This window comes from Macaca mulatta, chromosome 6 (assembly GCF_049350105.2).
Source record: "Macaca mulatta isolate MMU2019108-1 chromosome 6, T2T-MMU8v2.0, whole genome shotgun sequence".
NCBI classification, from domain to species: Eukaryota; Metazoa; Chordata; class Mammalia; order Primates; family Cercopithecidae; genus Macaca; species Macaca mulatta.
In genome coordinates this window covers 140,444,439-140,467,270 of record NC_133411.1, presented here as the reverse complement: position 1 = coordinate 140,467,270, position 22,832 = coordinate 140,444,439, and the positions used below count along the sequence as shown (strand labels likewise).

Sequence of the window (22,832 nt, the reverse complement as noted above, 5' to 3'; positions counted from 1 at the left end):
AGGTAGGATTTGGTACTGTCTGCAGTTTCAGGTATCTAGTGGAGATCTTGGAATGTATCCCCCTCAGATAAGGGGACACCACTGTGTTTGGGTGGGTGCCTAGGAAATTTTTGGTAATATCGAGAACTCTGACATCAGCAAAAAGAGCAGTTATAGGGAAAAACTAAAACCACCACTTGTTATTTATTAGATGTGAGCTTAATTATACAGGTAGATTTTTGGCGCATATCAATATACCTTTATAAAAATAGTTAATTTAAAAAATTATGGTATAGTCTGTGATTGGACAGGCAGTGCAGTCTTGTATCAATGGCATAAGCTGTTGAGATAGTTAGGTCTATATTCCTCCTCACTTTAAAAAAAATTTTTTTTTTAATTTTTTGAGACAGGATTTTTGTCCTGTTGCCCAGGCTGGAGTGCAGTTGTGCAGTCATAGCTAACAGCGGCTTTGAACTCCTGGGCTCAATCAATCCTCCCACCTCAGCCTCCTAAGTAGCTGGTACTACAGGTGCACACCACCATGTCTGGCTTATCTTTTCTACCCCTGTAGAAATGCGGTCTTGCTCTGTTGCTCAGGTTGCCAACTCACCTTTAATAAGTATCACTGTTGTGAGACTGGAATGTCACTAATATCTTTGGGTTTTTCTTTGTCTACAAAGTAGAGATAGTAATATCTGCTTACAGGGCTGTTGTGTGAACTAAGGACTTAATGTGTATGCACGCTGGCCTATTTTAAACTCCTAACAAATGTTAATTTTCCATTTTATTATTCTTACTTAGAAGATGCCAGCCTTACTTGTGGCTATTGTCATGCATTAAGTTGAAAATTAAAGAATATTGCATAAAGTTTTCTTGTTTTACTTTTTAACAGTTAACTAAAACCATAACCAGGATTGTTTGCTAAGTAAAATATGTTTATAATCAGGCATTTTGTAATTAGAGGAACTCTGAAGTTGTAATTATTGAATATGTAGGTGTAGTTAACAGCCTTCATTTCTGGTAAGTGACTTTGCTTAGAGGATGTATATTTATGTGAGACTGTTTATGTGCACAAGAGAGACTGTTTCCTGGACGGAAACTGTGGTCTCCAGATCTTTATAATAACACCACCTTTAATCTTTAACTCATGAGCGTTGTGCTATACAGACGGTTTTCTTGAGGCAGTTTTTTATAAGAAGTAAATGAAGCTTCCTTATGAGCCTGTTAAGACTCCATAGACTGTCAATAATATGGAAAAATTTGATATTTAATCAGGAATATGAACATGTGTTTCAGGTAGAGAATGCCAAAGATAATGAAGATAGTATTCTACAAAGAGAAATTCCTGCCAGACAATCCCGAAGAAGATTTCGGAAAATTAACTATAAAGGAGAGCGCCAAACCATTACTGATGATGTGGAGGTTAACAGCTATCTTTCTGTGAGTATATTTAGGAACACTTCATGAATCTTCCTTAATTTTCATATATAGTATCTTTACATGTATCTTTGGTAATAACACGCTGGGTTCTGTATGTAAAAGTTTGGGGCTGGTAAATATATAATCTTTTTAAATACTTCTGTTTGGTAGAATTGGTTAGGAATACTCTTACCAGTCGGAGTTCTGTTTTTGCTTTTTTGTTGTTGTTTAAATAATGAAAAAAGTTCTTAGGCCAGGTGCAGTGGGTCATGCCTGTAATCCCAGCACTTTGGGAGGCCTAGGCGGGCGGATCACAAGGTCAGGAGTTCAAGACTGGCCTGGCCAATATGGTGAAACCCCCATCTCTACTAAAAATACAAAATTTAGCTGGGTGTGGTGGTGCATGCCTGTAGTCGCAGCTACTCAGGAGGCAGGAGGCAGAGGTTGTAGTGAGCCAATCAGCCTGTGCAACAAGAGCAAAACTCCATTGCAAAAAAAAAAAAAGTAAGCTGTATCCTCAAAAGTCTTTAATTTTGTAGTTGTGAATAGCTTCTTTTTAGACTGAAAAGTAGTTAAATCAAGAAATAAGGGTAATCTAAAAAAATCATGTGTATTTTTGAGGGGAGAGGTTTCATAGTTACCAATTTCCAAAGTACGATTTCTAGAATATTAAAACAATTAGTACAGAGCATTTCCTCTTGTTTGCATGTGTTAAAAATAATAATAAAAAGGATGATTGATTATAGTGAAATTCCCAAGGATGTGTTTAGTTCTTTCAGTTGTTATAAACAGATATTTACTCATTCCATGTTAGGTGTTAGGAATAAGAAAGATTGTTTCGAGAGCTGTTTGTACTGGAATAAGTGTTAGCATTAAGACAGCTCTGATATTGGTCACACAGGGTTTCACCATGTTAGCCAGGATGGTCTCGATCTTCTGACCTCGTGATTTGCCTGCCTCGGCCTCCCAAATTGCTGGGATTACAGCCATGAGCCACAGTCCCCAGCCTTTTCCTTATTTTTAAAAAATTAAGGTGCTAAGTGCAATGTATGCCCTCATTTTAATTTCTGTAGAAAAAATGTCAAGAGGTAGAATTAATAAATGAATCTTTAATTGTAATATTTGGTTTTCCTTGTATGAGCTAGAGTGCATACGTTGTGTGTGTTTTGATTGCTTGCTCATTCTAGTCTCAACTTCAGGATCTTCTTTTCTCACATTTTTTTGGTGTGCTGTCATGAATCCTAGACAGATTTCATATTTTCTTTATTAACTGTGGGCCATGCTTGTGAGTCATTTGCTTTTAGCCCTCCTCTGTACTGAGGGTTGTCATCTTCTAGATATACTGATTTCCTGGGATCAGAAAGAGCAATAGACATACTCCTTATGGATTCCATTTGTTTGATAACGCTAAGTATAGTGGCATTTTTGCATGTATACCTAGTGTTAGATGGTGATCCTACTAAGTACTGTCAAGAGTTTGACAAATCATGAAAAGGAGAAATTGATTCATTTTAGACAAAACTGATTTATTAACTATGAGACCGGGTTAGAGAAGCTTTTTGGTCATGTTATGTATATGTGCTGTTTCTTGAATTAACGGAGTCATTTTTTCCTAAAAAGGATATATTTCAGTTAACTTAGAAAATATGGTACTGAAGGTTTCATTTACTTTTAATTAATGCTACCAATTATGTAACACCTGTGAGTCTGGCCAGTGTCCTACAATGTTGGCAGTTGTTCTAGGTAAGGATGCTATGTAGCAAAAATCTTAATCATGTTTATGAGAGCAGCAAGAAGAGAATTGGTTTAATGGCCTTTATAGGGTTCTTTATGTCTTTTGTTCTGTTATCAGCAATTCAGAGAGAAAAAGATCAGGAGGAATCATTTCTTCTTTTAGACAACAGTGGAAATTTGAGTCTGTTTGTTTTTTCCCTTAATGTGTAAACCATCATCTACTTTTTCTTGCCAGAGTGTTGAAGGGTAAAAAAAATTTAAAGATGTTACTGTTGTTTATCGTAATTATTCTTTAGTACCCAACTTGTACAAGGGTTTGCATTAAAGATTTTGCGTGTATTTTAATTATTTTCTAACTAAATTCTTAGAATGACTGAAAAAGATGATTTATTCATATGAAATATTTTTATAGTTTTGTCGTTTTATTGCTTTGTATAAACATGAACCCTAATCTTAATGTGACTTTTTTTTAATGTACAATGAGCACTTCTATAATAGTAATAACATTTTTGAAGCTCTGTTGAGTATTGCTCTTGAGTTTGCAACAATTTTTTTGATACAATTTCTTATCACTTTATTGAGATATTATTAAAGTTAATGCATTACTCGTATTTAAAGTGCACACTTTGGGCCAGGCGCGGTGGCTCATGCCTGAAATCCCAGCACTTTGGGAGGCCAAGGCAGGCGGATCACTTGAGATGAGGAGTTTGAGACCAGCCTGGCTAACATGGTGAAACTCCATCTCTACTAAAAATACAAAAAATAGCTGGACGTGGTAGCACTTGCCTGTAATCCCAGCTACTCAGGAGGCTGAGGCAGGAGAATCACTTGAGCCCGGGAGGGGGAGGTTGCAGTGAGCCAAGGTCATGCCACTGCACTCCAGCTTGGGCTACAGAGTGAGACTCTGTCTCAAAAAAAATAAATTTTTTTAATGAAATTTTGATTTTGATCAATTTTGACATATGTATAATAAACTTTTGAAACCATCACCATATTCAAGATTATGATTACTTCCATCACCCTAAAGTTTAGGGTTGTCTCCCTTTGTAATTCATCTTTTCTAAATCCCCATCTTCAAGCAACCATTTATCTGCTTTCTGTCACTGTGGATTAATTTTAGTTTCTAGAATTTTATGTAAATGGCATCATATAATGTGAATTTTTTGGGGGCGGGCTTCTTTCACTTACTATAATGATTTTGAGACCATTCCCTGTTGTGTGTATCAATTGTGTTTTTTCCCCTCTCTTATTGGTGAGTATTACTTCATTATATGAATATACCACAATTTGTTTCTCTGTTTGCCAGTTTATGAATATTTGCATTGTTCCAGTTTTGAGCAATTGCAAATAAAGCTACTATGAACATTTATGTACAAATCTTTGTTGATACATATACTTCCATGTCTCTTAGGTTAATACCCAGGAGTGGGTGACTGGTCATATGGCAAATGTATGCTTAATTTTATAAGAAACGACCAAAATTGTTATTTAGTGTGGCTGTTGCATTTTACATAATTTGTGTTCTTTGAAAATGACAGTTTCCACATCCTCACCAACACTTGGTATTGTCAGATTTTATTATTATTTTTTAAAATTTTAATAGTTATATAGTGGTATCTCATTTTGATTTTAATTTACATATCCCTGATGATTTACAGTGTTGAGCCTCTTTTCATGTACTTATTAGTGATTTGTATATTCATATTCCTTTGTAAAATATTCAAATATTTTTAGAGTTTACAACAAATTTAAATGTCTTCATATAGTCTCAGAAATTTCAGAGTTTTGATCTTTGAGGCAGATGACTTTGGTATTTAGATAGCAGAAAGGTGATGAAGAGCAATATTTAGTGAGCAGGATGAGTAATCAAGCCTAGTATAAAAAGTCCAGTATTTAGATGAGCCATCTATCTTGAATTCTTGCTTCACTAACTGAATGATGACAGTTCATCTAAATCTTTGGTGCTTCACCTCTAAAAATGAGGATATTGTAATACCAGGTTTGCCTGTCTTGGGGGTGGTGGTTGAAATTTTTAGAACATGTGTGTGTATTCACAGTGTAATCAGTCAATAATATCTACAGATTCTTCCTTTCACGTGTTTCAGAATTTGTGCTTTTCACTTAATTTGCCCATGTCATTTCTTTACTGTTCACCTTTTTCTTTATAGGACTGTTGTAATAGCATCTCTCAAAATCTCCCAGCCACCTTTCACTGTAAAAGCAGTATTGTTTCATTTTAGGAGATTTTGAAAAATTAGAAAACCTGAAAAGCATTGTTTAATTTCTTTATCAGAAGATATCTACTTAATTAGTTTGTTTCTTTGATTTAAAATTTTTTATCTTCTCTCTGAACTTGTTTCCCTATCGCTAGCCCTGCTTTCTACATCCTCCCCTTTACCCTTGCCAGTAACTAGTCCATTTATTTTGCTTCTGTCCGTTCTAAGTGAAGCTCTAACAGTGTCACTTGTTTTAAACTCTTAAATCTGTTACGGCCTACCACCAGTTATCAGAAAAATTCCAGTGATCTAGCATGCAAGGAAATTCATAGTCTAGACCAGTCCTGTTTAATAGAATTTTCTGTTATGATGGAAATGTTTTATGTCTGTGCCATCGAAGTTGATAGCAGCTACCTAGCCATAGTATTGAGCTATTGAGCACAATTTACAAGTAAATAACCACATGTCCCTAGTTGGACAGCACAAATCTAGACTTTGTTCACTTCTCCAACTTTATCTTTTACCTGTTTTCTATGTATTTCCTATTTTTTGGCCATACTGAACAAGCTTGCTGACCCTTGAAGAAACCATGTGTTTATGTACATCTCTTGTATATACAATTCCTTTTACTTAAAATGTATTTTTTTCTTTGTCCTCTTAACAAAAGTCTCAAGACTTAATTTCACATCATCTCATGGAGAACTCTGATTTTTTTCTTGGGAAGGATTAAGCACATATCTACACTCCCATAATGTCTTGTTTATGTGCCTGTAAGCACTCATTATGCTGAGTATAATTATAATTATACTATATTGCAGTGTAATTGTTTATTTAAATATCTCTCTCATCAGAATGGATGCTCCTAGAAGATGTCAACCATCATAATTATAACCTTAGAGTATAAAAGAAAATAAGAGTGCCTGTTCTGTCAGCTTGCTTAGCATCCTGTGTAACTTTGGGCAAGTTGTGTGACCTTTGTATGTCTGTCTTGATAGATAACTTATAAATTTATAAAAGGATTAAGTGAGATAATATATAAAAAGGGCTCTGCCTAGTGTCTGGTGCTCTGAAAAATAGTCATGTTAATAGCATCCTATTGCTGCTGTTATTATTGTAAATATTTTAAAAACCTTTGTTCCTATTGCTTACAAAATAGTATTATTATTTATTCCATACCTGGATGTAAAAAGTGCTTACCAAAATGTGTAAATATATTAAAGTAAATGTAAACAAGTAAGCTAAAGAATCAGAGCAAAGGGAGAATAAAGGTAAGAAAAGTTAAATCAAGTTAGCTTGAAGTTAGAACAATCAATTAAAATTTACCCTCAGAATCATTGACTTTGAACAAGTAATTTCTTTGTCCAATCTTAAAAGATAAAAATAGTTACAAAATTTATGTGAAAGTCACTGGATGAGTCACTTTACTGTATAGAATGAGTAGCTAGAAGCCAATCAAATGAGATGGAGAATGTCTGCCTAGAAATGATGAATCTGATTTTGGAATTAATCACTTGTAGGCCTGTTTGATAGTAGTTAGCAAGGCCATTTGTTTAGCCCAAAACAATCTCCAGGACATGGGAAGAAAATACTATTATCTTATCCTTTTAAGTTTCTGGGGATTTTGTGTATATATCATAATGAATACAAAATATTTTGCCAGCAACACATGTATTAATTTTTAAATACATTATGTATGTTATAAATGTAACTCATTTTTATCCCCAGTGCTATGTGTGATTTTTAAAAGTTGTGAGGCCAAATGGAGTGGCTCATACCTAATTCTAGCACTTTGAGATGCCAAGATGGAAGAATCACCTGAAGCCAGGAATTTGTAACCAAGCTGTGCAACAAAGCAAGACCCTGTCTCTACAAGAAAAGAAAAAAAAAAAAAGTAAAAAGAAAAATTAAGAATCTTGAGAGTATGTGGTATATAAATCCTTTTCTTATTTAGCTCCAGTTTTTTCAGCTTTCTGCCCCATTATGTTTGGAGGTCCCTACTTTTGGTCCTGTTCTCTTTACCTGGAAGGCTCTTAATGGCTTCTTTACCTAATATAATTCTATCCTTTGATGAGTCACTTTGAATCTTGCCACTTGCTCCTTTTATCCAGAATGGGCTTCTATCATGTTCTTCTGACAAAGTCGTTCAGCTCCCGAGAGTCCATTCATCCATGACCTCTGTAGAGAAGCCTTTTCTGACATTTCCTGTTCATAGAGTGCACTTCTCTTCGTTGGTCCCGTAGGATAGTACTTGCATGAAGTGTGCCCATATTATTCTGCACTATTCTGAGATAACAAAAAATGGAATTAACAGTTTATTTAAGAATGTTTTAAATGCCTGTATTTTTTATATAATGTTCGTTATTTCATTTTGAATAGCATGTAACAATAAACATTTTGAAATGTAGTGAATTGAATTTTTTTGAGACGGAGTCTCACACTGTCACCCAGGCTGGAGTGTAATGGCGCGATCTTGGCCTCCCAAAGTGCTGGAATTACAGGCATGAACCACCACGCCTGGCCTGTGAGTTGAATTTTTAATATTGGTACATATGTAGAGTTAAATGGTAAAATTAAACCAGGACCAATAAACATGAAACATCTTGGTTTCACCAAGTGTGCCTTTCTTTGACTTGATTCTCTAGAATATCAGATCTCATTTGTGCTCATTTTTATAGAAATATGATTGAGCCAAATATGAATCTGGACATGCTTCAAAGGTTTAAAAAACTTTGTTGGTGTTTGCGTACTTTAGTTAAGAAATTATAGTCCTTCTCCTTGATTTCTCCTTCCTTTTGCTACTGTTTATTTTTTTTGTTGCTGTTTTTGAGACAGGGTTTCACTCTGTTGCTCAAGCTGTGAAATGCAGTTATGTGATCATAGTTCACCATAAGCTCAAACTCCTGGGCCCGACCGACCTGCCTTAGCCTCCTGAGTAGCTAGAACTATAGGCATGTGCCACCACACTCAACTAAGTATTTTTATTTTTTGTAGAGACAGTGTCTTGCTATGTTTCCCAGGCTAGTCTCAAACTCCTGGGCTCACGTAGTCTAATCACTGCAGCCTCCCAGAACACTGGGATCATAGACAAAATGAGCTTCTGCATCCAGCCATCTGCTGTATTTTTAAATAACCAACAGTGTGTCTGTATGAGTGTTGGTTATATGTTTGTTGTCTTATTAACTAGATCTCAAGTTCCTTACTAGACTACATCATAATTTTTTTAATTTCTTGTTCTCTATGTTGCTTAGGGAATTTTTATATTCTCAGGGACAGAATAAGGTGTTAGTCTTCCTCTCTTTCTTCAGCGTAGCGTCTGCACAGCCATGGAGCCAGCCAGCCCTTCCTAAAAGAACATTTGCAAAGAAGGATTTCCACGGCAGCATTATAGATTGGGGTTTTTAATTTGAAGGGTTTCCCTTCGCTGAGTCTTCTTTATGTATTTTCTTTCCATCTAGTCTTTTGTTCTGGGTTTATATAGTGGGTAGAAGGATGATATGACACACTAGAATCTACTTTTTCATTTTAAGCTCACACATTACTAATGTAGCAGGCAGTTCTTTCTCATTGCTATTCCTTGATTATATCATGTTCTCCATTCTCTTTCAGTGCTCCATGTTTTGTTTAGATTCAGAGTATGTTTAGAGAGTTAATGTACATTTGTCAATGCAGCTCAATAAAAGGTGATTATTAGGACACCACATCACTTACCACCTTTGTGGTGATATGCTGAAAAATGTCTGGATGCTTTTACTTGACCATGGCTGTGACCTCTTAAGGTATTATTGCAAGTGTGTTTTGCTTTTATGGAGTGTGTGTGTGTTTGTGTGTGTGTGTCTTATTCATCAAGCCATTCCTATAGTAAGAAATAGGTCCATGCCCCCACCTCCTCATGAGAAACTGGAGGACTTTGGTACAAAGATGTGATTGCTGAGGTCTCTTCATGGAGCACCAATAAGCAAGAAGTTTAAACATTTATTCAAGTCAAACTAAAGGAGGTGTAAGCACTATTGTTGCATCAATCATCAGGAGAATTTAGAATTTGAGCTGTTTAAGTGAAAGTCAGTGTTTGATGAAGAAACTTGTTAACATTGTGAACTTTATTTTGTATTTGTGGGCTTGATAAATCCTGATTGTTTTTAATATGGTATTTCATAAGTAATTTCAGAATGAAATAATGAATGAACAGATTTTTGTTACTTCTAAACTCAGGAAGTTTGCAAATGGGATCTTTGATAATCCTATTTGTATATAAGACAGTGAGTGCTGATCACACTACTACTGAGAAATTTGGAGCCCCACCTCTAAGAATCTTCAGCTTTTCAATATTGCTTCCCTTCTCCCTTATTTACAACCCAGAATACTCTGAACAGGTGTATATTCTTTGTGGTTCTTTCTACCATAAAAACAAAAGAGGACTTTCTGTTTTTGTTCACGAGTATCTAATATCCTTTAGGAGAATTCTCCTCATTTATCTTCTAGGAAATAATACGGAATTCTTGATAGGTTTTTGTACCTAGTTAGAAGGTATTGAGTCCACAAATAGAGAAAAAGCATAGAAGTGATACAACTAAAACTAGGACAAAAGCTAAGTTAGAGCAGTTTTTTTTTTAATTTTGTGAAGAAATGCTTATTGTAGAAATGTAAAATATATAGAAGAGTATGAAGAAGGAAACGAATTTGCTATCATCCTTAAAACTGGAGATAGCTACTGTCACATTTTTTTTAGTGTACCATGGTCCCTAAGTATCCATGAGGGCTTGGTTTCAGGACCCTCTGCAGATACTAAAATCTGAGGATGTTTGAGTCCCTTTTATAAAATGCTGTAGTATTTTTGTGTAATCTATGCACATCCTTACATATATAGTTATGCGTTGAGTAATGACAGACCACATAAATGACGTCAGATTTTCCTACCTGTTTTTACTGTACGTTTTCTGTGTTTAGATACACAAATACTTAACATTGTGTTACAGTTGCCTGCAGTATTCAGTAGAGTAACATGCTGAGCAGGTTCATAGCCTGAGAACCATAGGCTATACCATGTAGCCTTAGTGTATAGTAGGCTATACTGTCTAGGTTTGTGTAGCTACACTCTGTGATGTTTGCCCAAGGATGAAATTGCCTAATGACACATTTCTCAGAATGTACCCCAGTTGTTAAGCAATGCATGACTGTATTTTGAATCATTTCTAGATTACTTATAATACCTAATACAGTGTAAATGTGGTGTAAATAGTTGTTATACTGAAATTTGTAATTTTTTTTTATTGTTGTAGTGGGTTTTTTATTTTTGGTTTTTTGGGTTTTATTTGAGACAGGGTCTCGCTGTCAGCCAGGCTAGAATGCAGTGGAACGATCACAGTTCATTGCAGCGTTGACCTCCCAACTTAAGGGATCCTCTCACCTCAGCCTCCTGAGTAGCTGGGATTACAAGTACATGCCTCTAAGCCCAGCTAACTTTGTTTTTTTTTTTTGTAGAGACGGGGTTTCATCATGTTTTCCAGGTTGGTGTTGAACTCCTGGGCTCAAGCAATAGCCTGCCTCGGCCTCCCAAACTGTTGGGATTATAGAAGTAATCACCACCACCCCCAACCTCTACTATTATTTTTAATGGAATTTTCCCAAAATATTTTTGGTCTGCAGTTTTTTGAATCTGCAGGTACAGAACCCATGGACACAGAGGGCTGACTATGTATCTTTTTATTAATTTAAATAATTAATTTAGGTGATGCTGAATGTTTAGTTATGTATCCTTGTGTTTGTGTTTCTCATGCAGTTAAACTTTTTCCAAAACATTATTTTCAATATTAATATAATACTATAAGAGTGTAATGAAGTATTCTCACGTAGCTTCCAATTTTTCTGCCATCACAAACAGCTTTTAGGGAAAAATCTGTACACGACTCTGATTATTTCCTTAGGATAGAGTTACAGAAATTACTGTGTTAAAGGTATGAAAATTATTTTAAGTTTCTACATAAATATTGGTAACTTTTAAATAGGCATTTTAAAATTGTCTTTATTATTCACTATGTATAAAATTCTTGAGTACTGAGAGGAGGAGAGCAGGGCATGCCCCTCTGGTTGTCTGGGGCAGTTCTTCCTCCCTTAATGGTGTGACACTAATTCAGACAGATTTGCCCAGGGAACCAGAATTAGAAAGACTTTTTATCATACTTGAAATATTTTATGGAGTAATTGCTGAAGAAGGCTCTTTTGATAATTGTTTAAAGCAACTCAGATATTAGGGTATACCAGTGGTCTAGACAATGATTATGACGGTGTTCCAGTTGGAAGGGGAGTAACAATTACTCAGACGTAGCAAACAAATTAATGCTGACTGTTGTTTAGTTTGATTTGGTATGTGTTTAGTAACTGTGCTATGTTGTGTATGTGGCTTTTACAGTGCTAGAAAATGTAGTATTTAAAAGTAGAGAAGGGTTGTAATGGTTATCTTTATGAACAAGGGATACAAAGGAACCCAGTAATTCAAAGATGGTTTTAAATGAGAGTTCATTTTTTGTCATTTATATGTGTTGCTCTGTTTTTGAAGAAAATTAATATGCTGTTTGAAACTTTAGGTTTGCATATACTTGAGTAACTGTATACAAAGTGTATCCTTTTGTGCAGGTGTGAAGATTCTTGATACACAGCCTAGAGGGAAAGCAGAAGCATAGTGGTGCCTTTTATTGTTCTTTCAATTTCACTGATTCTAATTATAGAAGCTTACATCACCTTGGTTGATGATGACAGTTTCTCTCTCCTTCTTGGTTTTTCTTCCTCTATTACTCCCTAAGGATGGATCATATTTCATAGTGCATGTGTGTCCAGCTGGTGGCTGTGACAGATTTTCAACAAAAATGGGAGTGATCAGTTAGTGGATATATATATGACAGTATGCTGAAGCACACTGTTTCTTACAAGAGAATAAAAGAATGCTGGTACTCTTGCCTCGCCTCCTTCATGAAGGCTGAGGAATAGGTATGCAGTTTGAAAGCAGAAGTCCTGAGGGGCACTAGTAATTAGAGTTAACTGTCTGATAACTGCAAAGATGCGTTTCAGATGTTCATGTTAAACATGGAGGGAAAGGGGTGGAAAAGATTGTTATGATCCTTTGAAAGGGCTTGTATGTTACCTATGACCATTGCAGTCATTTATTCATTTATTTTCCAAAAGACTTAAAGTGTTTTCACTCTGTAAATCAGTACAATTTAAGTTTATATTTCAAAAACCAAATACAACTAAAATGCAGAAATAAGTGTACTCTTTATTTTGTAAAACTGCAGAATTTTTCTTTTGTTCTTTAACTTCTTTGGAGTTTGACTTCTCTAAATTGTGATTATAATATTTCACTGCAGATTGGGAATAAATTCTATTAATGTACTAAGTAAATAAAATGCCTGGGTTAGTATAAATCCAGTTTTTGTTATCATTAGTTTTGTTTGTTTTTCATAATGCCTAGAATGTATATCCTCTTATGGCTTACCTTCATCTATGGTAACCTTTCCCTGTCCTTCTTTTCAGTGTTGTCACATATTGACATAAAAGATATGTTTACGGTTAGTTTAGTAACTATCAGAACCTTATCTTTGGCTTTCTAAACAATATGATTTCAAGTATTTCAGTTTGTATTTTTGTTTATAAATAATATGCACAGTTAACATAAATTTTAATAACTACATGGCATTTACACTTTTATAAAAGTATTTCATCATGATTTGAATCTTTGGAAAGTCAACATACATTGCTCTATTTTATAGTAGTGCAAAAGACCTTTCTAAAGCTAAAGATTTCATTAATAGGGGTTAGCATCATGGCATTTCATATGCAGGGGAAATGTGTTCATAAGTGGCTGTCTGGTAGTGATTCCTAGACAATATGTAGATCAGGACATTCTCCTTTGCTGCATTTAATTCATTTGAATTGATAAGATAATGAGATGAGATCGTGATAAAATTCTAAAAGTGATGCAAATGAAAAATAGGTTATTTACCTAGTCATTTATTTTAGTTATTTGATAAATTACTATTCTCTTCAAAGGATGTTTATTTCTTCATTCAGTAGTTAAAAGGCAAAGTCATTATTTCATCAGAATGCTGGTGGATCCCCATGTTGAGTATGGAATTTGGCCTGTTTCTTTTCTTGGTATTGTTACACAGGGAGATTTCGCATGATAGGTTCACTATACAGTTCCCTGGAATCGAAGATACTATGAGATGATTGGTAAAGGATGATGTCATCTTCACTTACAAGTCAAACTAAAGGAAAAGAGAGTTTTGTTCCTTTACTGAGTTGGTGTTTACTACAGTAGGTCTAACATATGGCACTAGTGGATTACATTTCTCACTCTGGGCAGCAGTTTTTTAAAGCAGCTAAGAGATGGCTGCGTCCCTTGCCCAGCTTGAGGTCCTTCTTTGTGTGTTGATCAGCATGATTTATAAAAAGGGGGAAAGGTGTGCATTAAAATTTTGCTTTTTGATTTGGCTATAATATATTCTGTTGGTACTATACATGAATATAATTACTGTCTGGTGTTGAAATTCTTAGTATTCTTGAATCTTGCTACTGATATTTATGTGTAAAATACTCATCTTTTAGAAATTTTATCTTTAGTGAGTTTGTCTTCATGTACATACAAAGTACCTACTATCATTTTTCTATTTTAAAGAATGATTAATGTTTGATTTTAATTAAGGTACAATATTAAGTATCAAGTGGAATTCCAACTCACGTATGGTTGAATTAAACCAGAAAAAAAAAAAATCAACCTGTATAAATATTCCATGTTTTATGTTTAGAAAACTAGTCATGCTTGTTTGCATTTGTGAAATTTAATTTTATATTTAAATGCAGGTATTGTGTATTTTGGTATTGTGTCTTTTGGAATTTTGGCAGAAAAACATTCTTTAAAACTTTATGAAAATCTAAATAATTACATATTTTGAAACCATAACTTGTCTTTGTTCAAAATTATACTTAGTTTAACTTAAATTCTAGTTTTATAAGTAGCAGCGTAATTCAGATTGGCAGCATAGTGTTGTTCAGAAAGTGACTCAGACTTTTCTCAAAAATATTGAAGAACTTATTTTTTGTGTGCCTAACAACAAGATGTTTCTTCTGCAGTCAGTGGAGTCCTTTGTTAAAATACCTGTCTCCCAGGTAACATGTCCTGTTATGTTGCACATCCCATTTTCCCCAAAATAAAAGTGTTTGGTGAATAAAGCAAAATAATTCTATTGCTTTGATTTGTTCACTGATTGTTTTTCTCATAATTTTGCTGCCTGGGGGTATAACTATATTTTACTCTTGGGAACTATCTTACTTTGGCCATTAGGAGCAACCATCACAAGCTTAGTTGGAGTATCTAGTGCCTTGTAGCAGAAGCATGAAGAACAAGGATGGGTACTAGTGGTATTGTGTTTTCAGATGGAAGAGGGTGTGGCAAAATTAAAATCTTTTTCTGTAATTTCTATAGAAAAATGGGGCAATTTTTTTTAGTCCACACTGTGGAAGCAGGTTTAATCATTTTCTTTGATTTCTTCTGAGTTACTTTTGCTGGCTTCTTGTCTTTTTCTAGGAATTGAGCATTGGGCTACAGGAAAGTACCATGTTGTGCACATTATTCTTTCTCAAAGGAGTTGGTGCGTGCTCCAACTATTGGTGTACATGTGATTTTTTTCCAGCTTCCCTTTGCAAAATGAAATTCTATTGTTTCCATTTAAATTTACTATCTACCTACAAATCTTAGTACTAGTTTGCATATTCTTAATGTTAATTTAGAGTGATCCTGAAGTTTGTATCTTTCAGAACAGTTATTCGATAAATAGCAAATTTTGCAAGCAGAAACCCCTTGTTAACAAATACATGTGACATCTGAGAACCTAGGCTGCCTTCTTTATTTGGAATGCAATGGTATCTTATCAAAGCTTATAATTTTACCTTGGCAGGACAATACTGTATTATATTTGAATAATAATAGGAAATATGGCTTCCCAAATATAGCTGTGTATCAATGTACAGAATTAAAAATCAAAATGGATTTTTAAAACTGTGAAGTCAAAAGGGTGTTCAAGCCAATTTTTTTCTTAAAGAATTTAGCTTGCTGACGTGTCTCATGGAAGGGAGGATGGGGTGGGTGTGGGTGGGGGTGTGTGTGTGTGTGTGTGTTCAATAAATTGCTCTTTGGGCTACATCTGCAGATACAGTAGCCAATTGATCTAATGCAGTTTCTGGAGGCTTTCTGTACAGGTGATGTCATCCTTTTAGCTCTATTCTCCTCCCACTCTCTTTCCTTCTTATTAGATATTTCATCTTACTGCAGAGCATAGAATCAATAGGAGCTTCTCCTTAGGGAGCTGCTTTGAAACAGGCAAGGACTGTAGGAATTAAGACAGTAACATTCAGTCTTGCTTTAGCAGAAGATATAGTGGTTTTGTACCGTATTATATAAAAATGTTTAACCAGAAAAGCCAGACTTACATCAACAGTGCTGTTTTACTGATGCATTAGAATAAGAAGCAGTGCTGCAGAGCTGTAAACAGTGCATGTGAATAGAGAAAATAATTACAATTTTGGAGATTCTTAGGCATTCTACAGGACAAACCTGTTACAGCATATGTCATCTAACTGCCATTTGCTCAACGTTTTTTTTGTTGTTGGTGGTGGTGGTGGTGGTTTTTTTTTTTAACCTCTGGTGGTTAAGAATATAAAGAAGAAACTTTAATCTTCAGGATACAATGTTTGCTTTTGATGCAGAAGAATCACTGAGTGCTTGTTCTACAGAATGAAATAAGTTGAAGAAAAGACAAAGCTATATCACAGAGAGGAAAGGTTTCACGGAATCCAGGAACACAGATTTGGTGCATGTTGCCTGGTTTGCTTTGATTGATACTGTATTAACTGTTGTGCTACCACTCTGCGTGTCTGTGTCAGGTGCCTGAGGCCGCATGTATATGTTTGAATATTCTGAGCCAGAATTGTAAACATCTTCATTTACTGTGATTTGCTTGTTAAAGTCAACGTTTTAATTTAGAATAATACTTCACTGAAAGCTCCTGATTTCAGTTTTAAAAGGGGTTTGGAGAGGCTGCCTTTATATAAACACTGCAGTGGTGTGTAATTTGTAAAAAGAAACTTAACAGAATTTTATCACCATACTCATCACTGTGGCTCTGGTTTGAAAAGGAAACTACCCTTTCCAGCCTAGGAAATGGCTTTTCTTGTTCGCTGTTATGCCAATTGTCTTCAACCATGGGCCTCCAAAGTAAGTAATTATTATTTTCTTAGCAATTGATTTAATCCAGTTATTAAATTTTATTTTGAATTGTAAATGAGCTTTATTGCGCTGTTATATTTTCTAAACTTTAAAAATAAGAACTACAAAGTAGTTCTTTCTCATTGCCATTTTGTTTTTAAATTTAAATATCTAAAACATTCTAATGTGACCTCTAAGAAGATTTGAAAGGTGCCTTTTAAATCTATAGACTTAAATTGCAGTGCGTTTGAGATGTACTCTCTTCAGACTGAATTATTTTTTGATTATGGCTATTGCTGTACTTATCAGTGATCATACTCTAACTTGCTTCATTTTCTTAAATGGCTGATGTATTTAGGTATGTTAGTCTAATTTCTAGATTATATGACATGTTTCATTAATATGCTGTCAGATAAATTATGATTGAATTGTGCTATTTTACAGTTGAATTGTGCTATTTTACAAAGATTAGTTGATAATTCTTAAGCAGTGAAATAATATGAAGAAAATACTCATGAAAATCAATTATGTTAAAATATTTAAATAATGATTCTAAGTATTTTCAGTATAGTTAAACCATTAGCAGCTGGAGACTATTTAAGGTCATCTATCATACTTGTCATTTTTAAATAAACATAGTAACTCACAAAAAAGCAAAGTGCTACGCAACGTTCCAGGCTAGGTTGTAGGAAAATATATGCTCTAATTCAGTAAGTTTTATTATACACAGTGACTGTTTATATAGTCTATAATTTGATGCCACTCAAGTTATCTTTCCTGTCTCATGTATGTATTATAAAACAATGTTTTTTCAAAACATTTAAATTGTAACATTTAATATATTAAGATTTTTTATGGTTCTCTTGCATATAGACAGGCACAATAGAGGCACTTCTTAGTATGGTCTGAAATCATGTCTTTGTTTCAAGGTTGTCCTGTTGATGGTGACTAAGGAAGAAATGCTATGATAGCATCATGGTCTCTTTTTCTGTTTTATCTGGCCTAGCTCACTGCATATCTTTCTTAAAGGCAGCTTCTGGAAAGACATTTAAATTCACTGTCCATTTGGCAAACAGCTGATTGAGATGAAAAGAAGCCTAGGTACACAGTATATTTGTGCTATTATCTGGCTAGGGCTTAAATGGCCTTTTTAGTGAAAATGACACCTATATGGTCAAGCATTGCTGATGCTTAATAGCTGCACTATACTACAAAGCTTTAAACCACTTGTAGAAAGCAAGTGAGTGAGACTATGTAAAAAAAAAACTTTAAAGAAAATTAAGAATGAGATATAGGGGTTGTTTTTTAAGGTAACCAGCAAAATAAAGTAGCCTTTGGAGTGCTGATAGCCAACTTTCGATCCCAGATTTAACAAATACGGAAGAGTCAAAGAAAATTTCAAAATCAGCTTCCAAGATTTCACGAAATGCCAGCAAACATTATATGAACAGGATTCTGGATTGGTACTCTACTGTGTAAATCAAGTATTTGTAAGAGTATATGTCTCTGTCCCTCTTCTGGCATGTTACTGTTGATGGAATTTTGACTCTGGATTGCAATTAAACACATAAAGCTTAGAATTTTTTTATACTTCTTTTCATTTTCTGTACATTTTACTGGTTTTATTTTTATTCATGTGTTTTTGCCTATGCTACTATGTACTTGCATTTTACTACTTCTGAATTCATTAATTTTCTTGCTAAAATAGTCTTATTAGCACGGTTCTGTTGGGGGTTGGGGAAGAATGAATCATAAATGCCTTCCTTTATATTTACTCTTAACATAATTGTTTAGTTGAATACAAAATAATAAATCCAAAGTCTTTTTCCTTTAGCACTTTGAAAAAGTTACTACACTGTGTTCTGGCCTCCAATGTTGCTGATGAGAAGTCTGAGCTCATTATAATTTTTTTTCCTTTGTTAATAACTTTTGTTAGTAGTTAGTTATGTGTTTGTTATTTTACTACTTCTTTTTTTTTTTTTTTTTTTTTTTTTTTTTTTTTTAAAAAAAAAGAGACGTGGTCCTCCAGCTTGGCCAGCATGGTGAAACCCCATCTCTATTAAAAATACAAAAATTAGGCCGGGCACGGTGGCTCATACCTGTTATCCCAGCACTTTGGGAGGCCGAGGCGGGCAGATCACCTGAGGTCTGGAATTTGAGACCAGCCTGAGCAACATGGAGAAACCGTGTGTCTACTAAAAATACAAAATTAGCTGGCATGGTGGCGGATGCCTGTAATCCCAGCTACTTCGGAGGTTGAGGCAGGATAATGGCTTGAACCCAGGAGGCGAAGGTTGCTGTGAGCAGAGATCACACCATTGCACTCCAGCCTGGGCAACAAGAGTGAAACTCCGTCTCAAAAAAAAAAAAAAAAACGAAAATTAGCCAGGTATGCTGCCATACGTCTGTAGTGCCCGCTACTTGGGAGGTTGAGGTGGGAGAATTGCTTAAATCCAGGAGGCAGAGGTTGCACTGAGCTGAGATTGTGACTCTGCACTCTAGCCTGGGTGGACAGGAAAAAAAAAAAAGAGAGAGAGAGACAAGGCCCTGCTCTGTTGCCCAGGCTGGAGGGCAGTGGTGTGATCATGGCTCACTGCAGCCTTGAACTTGTGGACTCAGGGGATCCTCCCACCTCAGCCTCCCACACAGCTGGGACCACAGATGCACACCACCATCCCTGGTCAATTTTCTAGTTTTTTTGTAGAGACAAGGTCTCTCCATCTTGCCCAATCTGGTCTCAAACTCCTGGACTCAGGCAGTCCTCATGCCTTGGCCTCCCAAAGTGCTAGGATTACAGGCATGAGCCACTGTGTCCAGTTTTTGTTTTATCCTTATTATTATTATTATTTTTATCCTTGATGCCATGAAGTTTTGCCCTGGATTGCCTAATTTTTGTTCCCCTATGGACACTTTTAGAGTATTCTCTCAAGCTGAAAATTTTCATTTGTCTTCAGTTGTGAGATTTTTTTTTTTTTTTTTTTTTGGACAGAGTCTCACTCTGTTGCCCAGGCTGGAGTGCAGTGGCGTAATCTCTACTCACTGCAACCTCCACCTCCTGGGTTCAAGCGATTCTCCTGTCTCAGCCTCCTGAGTAGCTGAGACTACAGGCACCCGCCACCACACCCGGCTAATTTTTGTATTTTTAGTGGAGGTGGAGTTTCACCATGTTGACCAGGCTGATCTTGAACTCCTGACCTCAAATGATCCACTCACCTCAGCCTCCCAAAGTGCGGGGATTACAGGCATGAGCCATTGCTCCCGGCCCCTAGAAGCTATCTTACAATTCTGGTGGCTTACTTTTAATTTTGTAAGGCCTCCATCGTCTTGTGCTTCAACTAGTGTCTCCTATCTCTTGTGTGTACCATTTTCTTCTATTTCACCTTCTGTCCTTCCAGAGTGATCTTAAGAGTAGGTACCCTAAGTGGAATATTGAGTCATAAGATAGATATGTTTTAAAACATTTGCTCCCCAAAGTGGCTACTCCTCAAATTGTTGTCCAAAATGGTTATACCAGTTCATACTCCCATTAGCAGTTTGTGAGAATATTGTTTTCCTCCATAGTCTTTCCTGCATTTTGTATTATCAGACTTGCTTTTTGCCAATTTGATGGGGAAAAAAGTATTTGTTTTAGTTTTTATTTCCCTGATTACTTGCAAGGTTAACATTCTCTTCCAGCTGTTGTTTGTTTGTTTGTTTGTTTTTCCTGCTGTTGTGACCTCAATGGCCTTATGTTGAGATGGCAGAGCCAAAAACACCTAAACAGTTTGGATATCTGAGTCTCTGTATACTATAGTAGTTACCCTGTAAGTTGCCTGTACACTTCACTAGGGTAAGCCTTAGTGATCTGAGGGCCCTCTATTGTAACAAAATCTAGTCTAACTGAGAAATGCAGTTCTTTTATCACTGCCCTTCCCAGAAACCTATAATAACTCTATGTTGTCTATAGGAACCAAATTCAAAATGCCTAGCTTGGCATTGCTGATTATATTCTACCTCTAGCCTTTTCTCAGTACCTCTCTTTCCTTGCCCCCCTCTCTATATACGAAGTATTCAGCAGACTTTGTAACTTCATAATGTCTGTATTCAAGTTGTTAGCTAAAAAAGTTTCTTGCCGCTTCAAATAGAACTTTAACAGTAGGCCTTGTGGACATGTTATCTGCAGCAGAGCACAGAAGTTCAGGTATAGGAAATGGATGAAGGATGCTGTGAAAGATGGGAAGTTTTGCCAGACCTGGTGGGCTGGAAGGACAGTGAGGTAAATGAATTGAAGTTGCTGATGAAAGATCAGCTGTTGAGTCCAGGTGGATCAGGAAGAGAAAGAGAAAGGGCAGGTAAGCTGAGAGATAGTGGAGAAGATTTAAGGAACCAAGAACTTCTTTTGGAGGAAAAGCCTTTCCTTTGTGCTTCATTTGTTACAAAGAAAAGATAAACTATCGGGTGTTGTGAACTCCCAACTGAGTATCAGGAAACAACTTAGTAGAAAAGAGCAATGGATTTAGTCAGGCTGCCTGGGTTTCAGATCCCAGGACCCCAGTTTCCTAGCTATGTGACCCTGGGAAACCTTTATAACATCTCTAAGATTAGGTTTCCTACTCTATAAATTGGGTATAATCATAGTATTACCTCATCTGGTTGTTTGAATATTAGGTGAGATAATCTATGTGAAAGACATGTAGAAGTGTGTGTTTGGTACAAATAACTCAGATGTTAACTGCAGTCAGCATCATTATTCTCATTCTGTAAAGAGGTTGAGGGAATTCCTGTATCAAGTTTTCTTCATGAAGTAGAAAGCAGATGCTGTTTGCTTATAAATCTGTCTCCATTGTCCACTATTAGACTGAGCTCCTTGAAGGCAGGGGCCATATGTTTTCATTTTTATGTCATCAGCAGAGTTCCTGACACAAAGTAGAATATAACAGAAAAGTGCTAGAGTCAGACGTGGGTTTGATTCCTAACTCTACTGCGTACTTGAGTGTATGATCTGGGCCAAGTTGCTTAATCGTACTGCCTCTGTTTCTTCATCAGTAAAATAGAGATAATAATAGCACCTGCTTTTTAGGGTCTAGTGAGGGTGAAGATTGCTCAGTACATTGTCAGTACTATGAAGCCACTTGGCAGACTTCTGGCTTTGGTTCATTGTGTTACTTTTATGAATGACATTCTTCTCCTTGGTCTTCTTACCTCTGTAGGAATTTGCAATATATACTGTCTCCTACCCCTGACACCCCAACGAAACACCACACATTTTAAAGCTATTTTCAGTGTTTGCCTTTCCAACTACTTCATTCCCAGATGAGTTTTTTTTTCATATCTAAATAACAGAAACCAAGTGGGAGGAAGGTCTTTGAACTGTATCATACCCTCATAAATATTTCTGCATTATTGTAAGGAATTATGAGCTTGTTAATTTTTTTTGTTGCCTTTTATTAGAGCTATAAATGGCTGCTAAGCATGACTTTAACTTATCCCACAGGTTTTGATATATGGCATCTTAATTTTCTGTTTTAATATTTTCTAATTTCCAATGTGACTTCATTGATTTGTGGGCTATTTCAATAGAGGATTATTTACAATTTTCTAACATGATAGTTTTCTATTTATCTTTTTGTTATATATTTCTACCTTATTTGCACTGTTACTGCTGAATATTCCCTGGTTTCAGTCTTTTGTAATTTGTTGAGACTTGCCTTATTGTAAATTTTTACAAATGTTTTAATATGTGCTCTAAAAGAAAATGTGTTCTGGAGTTTTTGGTTCCGTTATTCTATGTCTGTACTCTTTAGGTCATTTGTTAATTATGTTCATTTCTTGTATATCTTTACTTGTTTTGTTTTTGTGTGTTTTGCTTATTCAGACTGCTACTGAGATCTCTATTAAAAATTTATAGCATAATTGTAGATGACATTTTTGCCTTATACATTTTTAAATTTTAATTTATTTTTAATTCACAAATAATTGGATGTATTTGTGGGGTACAGTGTGATGTTTTGATACATGTTCACGTTGTGAAACTATCAAATCAAGGTAGTTAATATATCCATCACCTTGGCCAGGCATGGTGGTTCACACCTGTAATCCCAGCACTTTTAGAGGCTGAGGCAGGCAGACTGCTTGAGGTCAAGAGCTAGAGACCAGCCTGGCCAATGTGGTGAAACCCCTTCTGTACTAAAAATACAAAAATTAGCTGGGCACGGTGGTATACATCTGTAATCCTAGCTATTCAGGAGGCT

The 22,832-nt window shown here is 35.6% G+C and overlaps 1 protein-coding gene across 6 annotated transcripts in view; it reads left to right on the top strand.

Moving 5' to 3' along the window:
• The window catches only part of RAPGEF6 (Rap guanine nucleotide exchange factor 6), a 215,647-nt gene that overhangs the window by 83,498 nt on the left and 109,317 nt on the right, over positions 1-22,832 (top strand). For all 6 annotated transcript variants that reach the window (XM_078005143.1, XM_001101427.5, XM_002804506.4 and 3 more), the window contains one exon: positions 1,276-1,419. In XM_078005143.1, the coding sequence (XP_077861269.1) occupies positions 1,276-1,419 (144 nt within the window). The remainder of the gene's footprint in view (positions 1-1,275; positions 1,420-22,832) is intronic.